Source organism: Lepidochelys kempii, chromosome 26 (genome assembly GCF_965140285.1).
Source record: "Lepidochelys kempii isolate rLepKem1 chromosome 26, rLepKem1.hap1, whole genome shotgun sequence".
In the NCBI taxonomy this organism is placed as follows: Eukaryota; Metazoa; Chordata; order Testudines; family Cheloniidae; genus Lepidochelys; species Lepidochelys kempii.
Window position 1 is genome coordinate 10662951 of NC_136405.1, and position 6143 is coordinate 10669093.

Genomic DNA, 6143 nt, shown 5'->3' on the forward strand with positions numbered 1-6143 from the left:
TGGACTCAAGCTGGGAGAGAATTTGTTTTTCCATTTCACCAAAAAATTATGAGATTTTTGGAAATTTTTCTTGTCCCAAATTGAGATCCAAAATTGGGATGAAAAGTCAAAACTGTGAAAATTTTCACAATCCCATACTCTGATTTTTTTTTTCAGATCAGGCCAATCAACAATGTTTCGTTTTGATAATTTCAAAAGGTTTTGTTTTAATTTTGACCATTTGCGTTTTCTAATTTTGTGTGTGTCCTATAATCAGTTTAAATTTTGAAACAAAGAGTTGTTTTGAACAGGAAAACCAAAAAGTTTCAGTTAGCAAATGTGGAAATGGGACATGTCGACACCTTCTAAACTTTGCTTCAAAAACGTTTGGAGTCAAGAAATTGTCGAAACTCGCCTTTTCCCATGAAAAGTTTCAGTTTTTGCCATTTTCCAGCAAAAAAAGTTCCATTGAAAAATACCCAACCAGCTCTAGATGGGTTCCCATCTATCGGGCCCCAGTGCCGCAGGCCCCTTTGTGAGTTTACAAGAGCAGAGGAGGGTGCATGCATCTTTGCCCCCCCCATCCTTTTTGTCCCCTTTGTAAGGACCAGACATAACTGCATATCTATCTAGCAACCCATAGACGCCCCGAACTCACAGATCCATGCATCCCTGCTGCTGCCAGTGAAGGGACGCAAGTGCTGGGCCAGTGGTTCTCAACCTGTGGTCTGCAGATCCCACTATGTCTAAAGGGTCAGCAAAACTTAGACTGAAAACTGACTGAACAGATTTCAGCTACGTATAGACAACAGATTTCCAAAGGGGTCTGCGCCTCCATTCAAAATTTCCAAAGTGGTCCGCAAATGAAAAAAGGTTGAAAACCACTATGGTAGACCCTTCTATAGTGCTGCAAAGCTCCTTCTAGGTCACTTGAGCTCTGCCCCAGCTCCAGTACAGATCTGTAGCCAAGAGACACAATCTGGCTCATAATTATGCCCAGAGCTTTTTAGTTGCTATGGATTCATTGGGCATGACAAAGTGTTATGGGATTGGGTAACGAGGCTGTTCATCATTCAGGGTAGCACTGCCAAGTATTGTATTGCTGGATGACGTAGAGGTATGAGCTACCAGAAGCCACATGATGTCCCCTGTCCTTCCCATTGCAGCCTCCAGAAGGAGAACTACGAAGTCTGGGCCAAAGTGGTACGACTGAATGAAGAGATCGAGAAAGAGAAGAAGAAGTTTGCGGCGCTGGAACTGAAGCTTCAGAATGTGGAGCGCTCACGGGAAGACATTGAGAAGAGGAACAAGGTGCTGGAGCAGGAGATCCAGGACTTCATGAAATCCATGAGTGATCCCAGGGACAAAAGAAAATAAGAGAACGGACCTGGATTTGCACACACATGGAGAACAGCTGCATGGGGGATTATCCTCCCCCTTCAGATAGGAATTGCCAGACTGGGTTGAACCAGGGATCTCTCTTGTCCAGAATTCTGTTGCTGTGAACGGCCAGCACCAGCTGGTTCAGAGGAGTGTGTAAGGAGCTCTACAGGTTAATCTTCCTCTAGGGAAAGTCCCTTCCTGACCTCTAGTAGTGAGAGGTTGGTTTATGCCCTGAAGTAGGAGGGTTTACAGCCTTTTCAAAACTCTCTCTTTTGTTTTTTTACTCCTACTCTGTTCATGTTATCCGTATACATGGTCAATAATTTTTTGAATTCTGCTAAACACTCAGCATGAATAATACCATGTGGCAGCTGATTGTACATGATGCCCATTCACAGTGGCCCTGAAGGAATCTCTCTGTCACACACCAGTTCCCTGGCCTGAAGGGTGATAACACTTGTCCGGGGAGAAAGGACTGATGGTTTTAAGTTTCTCAGAGGGGAACAAAAATAACACTGAAAAACTGGAACCAGGAACTTGGAAGAGCCTGTGGCCTTATCATTACATAGGCAACTGCTCTGAGTTTGTTTGGACATTATACCACATCCTACAGTTAAATCCTTTTTCTCCATCCTCTGCTCCTAGCCTGAGTGAAATTACAGTTTTCAGAATAAAGTCTAAATTTTAGTATTGCTGTCATAGAGATGGATAAAACCAACTAGATCACCTTATGCACCCCTCCCCCCCGGAAGTTCAGTGCAGGATTGTTCCCCAAAGTATATTGTACCGTCACACTTTATATTAAGGTTCCATTTATAAATAGTCTATAACAGGTTAATAAATCATAACTGTTGTTTTAATAAATGGTTAGTCAATCATTTTAGATTGTTGTGGACTCCAATAGGCCAATAGATTGCTTATAAACATAACATGCTAATTGTGTGCTTTTAATCATCTATAACACATGCGACTGATGTCTGTAACCTGCTTATAACATCATTTATTAACCCTTCATAAACCATTTATAACTCACAGAATCACAGAAATTGAGGACTGGAAGGGATCTTGATATGATCTTAGTCCAGTCCCCTGCACTGAGACAGGACTAAGTATTATCTAGACCTGGAGTAGTCAATTATTTTTTGTCAAGGTGCAAATTTCTTGGTCAAGGTATAGTCAGGGTCCAGATTCCAGAGAAAATAATTTTAAAAAATTATAATAATAAGTAAATATGTAGATTTCGGAGTCCGTTCAAAAACGTCTGGTGGTCTGGATTTGGCTTGCAGTATACCTATTGACTACTCCTGATCTAGACCATCGCTGTCAGGTGTTTATCTAACCTGTTCTTAAAAACCTCCAATGATGGAGATTCCACAACGCCCCTAGGTAACGTGTTCCAGTGCTTAACTACCTTCACAGTTAGGAAGTTTTTCCTAATGTCCAACCTAAACTGCCCTTGCTGCAATTTAAATCCATTAATTCTTGTCCTGTCCTCAGTGCATAAGGAGAACAATTTATCACCGTCCTCTCTATAACAATCTTTTATGTACTTGACTGGAACTTTAATACAAAGGGTGACCTCCTAGAACCATGTACAGTATAGTCAATGGTGCTGCATTAATCGGACCTCATAGGCTCAAAAGTTTGGTTCAAGTTCTGCTTGGGAAAGACTACGAACAAAAAAAAAAAAAGCAGAGAAAAAACAATCGAATGCCGAAAGTGTGAAAGGGAGTGAGGAGTGGGGACAATGCTAATGCAAAGTCCAAATGTCTACTTTGTTTATAAAGCACCCGCTTGTGCCATCCTAACTGTAGCAGGGCTCTTTGGTCCCGAACACTCAGCCCAAGCTCTTTAAGCTAGAAATCACACCGGCATTTCTTTAAACTGAAACAACCTCGTGACAAATCTGAGTTTCAAGTACAGGGAACAGAAAGGTTTGGGGAAGTGGAACTATTTTTGGGAACCCTCCCAAAAAAGTCATTCATGGGGTTTCAGAAAACCTCTGCCTTCATCAGGTTCACCCATCGCCAGTGCTCATGGAATCTTCTAAAATCTGCAGCACTCCTTAATGCCGCCCTCCCCAAAACCTACATGATGGAAATAGCATTAGTCTGCCCCCAGTATCATAGAATATCAGGGTTGGAAAAGATCTCAGAAGGTCATCTAGTCCAACCCCCTGCTCAAAGCAGGACTAACACCAACTAAATCATCCCAGCCAAGGCTTTGTCAAGCCGGGCCTTAAAAACCTCTAAGGATGGAGATTCCACCACCTCCCTAGGTAACCCATTCCAGCACTTCATCACCCTCCTAGTGAAATAGTGTTTCCTAATATCCAACCTAGACCTCCCCCACTGCAACTTGAGACTATTGCTCCTTGTTGTGTCATCTGCCACCACTGAGAACAGCCGAGCTCCATCCTCATTGGAACCCCCCTTCAGGTAGTTGAAGGCTGCTATCAAATCCTCCCTCACTCTTCTCTTCTGCAGACTAAATCACCCCAGTTCCCTCAGCCTCTCCTCATAAGTCATGTGCCCCAGCCCCCTAATCATTTTCGTTGCTCTCTGCTGGACTCTCTCCAATTTGTCCACATCCCTTCTGTAGTGGGGGGACCAAAACTGGACGCAGTACTCCAGGTGTGACCTCACCAGTGCCGAATAGAGGGAATAATCACTTCCCTCGATCTGCTGGCAATGCTCCTACTAATACAATCATTGCTGGAGAAAGCTTGTTCTGATGATGTAATGATTATACCTTGCGTTTTACTGGCTCGCTGTGTTGTCACTCAGTAGCCTGTGAGTGGGAGCTGTGGATAAGCCAGAATGTTCCTGCCCGTATAGTTTGAATTGAGCATAGTCGAATTAAGCTTTTTAATTAAAAGCAGTTGTTATTTTTTCTAACTGGACCTCTGGAGTCTTTAATGCTGTTACTGCAAATATAACAGTCACCTGCTTTCTGAGGGAGAAGAGTCAGATGCAAGATAATCCACAGCACAGCCACTCAGCTCATCCAGCAGAGGGGATAATCATGAGTTGTGTCTTGTAAAGCCCTCTACCCCATCAGCCTGGGAATTTAGGATCTTAGCTTGGATCCCGTCACAGTAGCGTTTTGACTTAGATGAACAGGGCCAGATTTTCCAGTGATGTAAGTCAGTGGTTCTCAACCAAGGTCTGGGGCCCACTGGGGAGCCGCGAGCAGCTTTCAGGGGGTTCGCCAAGCATGGCTGGCATTAGACTCGCTAGGGCCCAGGGCAGAAAGCCGAAGCCCTGCTACCTGGGACTGCAGCCTGGAGCCCTGCTGGAGCTGAAGCCTGAACAACTCAGCTTCACGGTTAAAACAGTTCTTGTGGCACAGCTGGGCCATGGAGTTTTTATAGCATGTTGGAAGGGTGGAGGGCTCAGAAAGAGAAAGGTTGAGAACCGCTGGTGTAAATCAGCAGAGGTTCATTGACTTCAGCGGTGCTATCCGGAGGTACATCACTGAGGATCTGGCCAATAGATGACAGGATGGCCTTTCATTGGGATATAGAAGGGGAAGGGACCTCTTGGGTCACTAACTCCAGTCTCCTGCCATTGCAGGCAACCCCTTCCTGTAATCCCCTTCATAAATGTATTGAGCATCTTCATCTTAGAACTATTTAGGTAGTTTGTCCCCACTGCGCAAGGGAAGCTGTTTCAGAACCTTCAGTCACTTTCTTTCTACTCTAAGAAATATGGAGATTAGCACCTACAAATCTGATACTCCATATGAGAAAAAAGAAACAGCAGACAGCCCTGAAAAATAACCTGGTGGTGGTTGTGTTTGTGATTTCCTGTGATTTTCCAGCTCAAGAAAGGTTAGTCAACACTCTCTAGCCAAGGCAGCATGTACATAAAGTCAGCCACACCCAGAATAAGATAGCAAGATTGATACCATTTGAACTGTGGTTTAGTAGCTGGAACACTAACTAACTTAAAAACAGATTGTAAGAACCAGAGCAAGACTGCAAATTTTCAGAGGAAGGAACCTTGTCTTTCTAGGTATTTTTAAAGCACTATTTACACCTTTGGCCTCAAATAATAAAAGTAAAAGCATTGCTAAATGGGGTCCTTTACAAAGAGGTAAATGCCCCCACCTCCCTCCTGCTCCCACAATATAAACTAATCATGGAAAAAGATGTACTAGGTTATTTTCTCTGTTCACGGTGAGGTGGGGTGTGTGTGGAGGATTGTTCCTTACAATGGCATCCTTGTTGCAACCTTAGTTATGAGAAACAATAGTTTTCCCATAATACACAATTACTTGGTCTGAGAGTTACCTCCAGTAGGCCAGAGCCTGAACCAAAAGTAATTAAATGAGGCTCTTGTGGGCTAATTTCAGCAATGACCTTGACAACAGGGGTAAGTTAGACAGCAGGTGCCTAGCAGTCAATAGTAGTATCTTAGCACTTCACAGTCTTTAATGTGTGTATCCTCAGAACACCCCCGTGAGACAGGGCAGTGCTATTATCCCCATTGTACAGATGCGAAACTGAGGCACAGAGGATAAGTGACTTGCCCAAGGTCACCCAAGAAGTCTGTAACAGATTAGGACCTAGATCTAGCTACTACGCTCAGCACTGTAAGTCATAAGCTGTAGACTACATCCACCCGAAGGGCCACTGCACAAAACTCCCAGCCATGGGGCCTGCAGCAGCTCTTAGCAGAACTATGTTTACACTGCAATCAGAGGTGTGGTTGCACCTGTACACATTCCTGAGGTGAGCGAGCTGATTTAGAGCCAGTAATTATAACAATGAAGCCACG

General features: G+C 43.9%; 1 protein-coding gene across 2 annotated transcripts in view; it reads left to right on the forward strand.

Annotated features, from left to right (window-relative positions):
* The window catches only part of ARHGAP25 (Rho GTPase activating protein 25), a 46562-nt gene extending 42322 nt beyond the window's left edge, over positions 1 to 4240 (forward strand). For both annotated transcript variants that reach the window (XM_073324890.2, XM_073324891.2), the window contains one exon: positions 1146 to 4240. In XM_073324890.2, coding sequence (XP_073180991.1) covers positions 1146 to 1356 — 211 coding nt within the window. In that variant the 3' untranslated portion in view covers positions 1357 to 4240. The remainder of the gene's footprint in view (positions 1 to 1145) is intronic.
* Positions 4241 to 6143: the final 1903 nt, after the last annotated feature.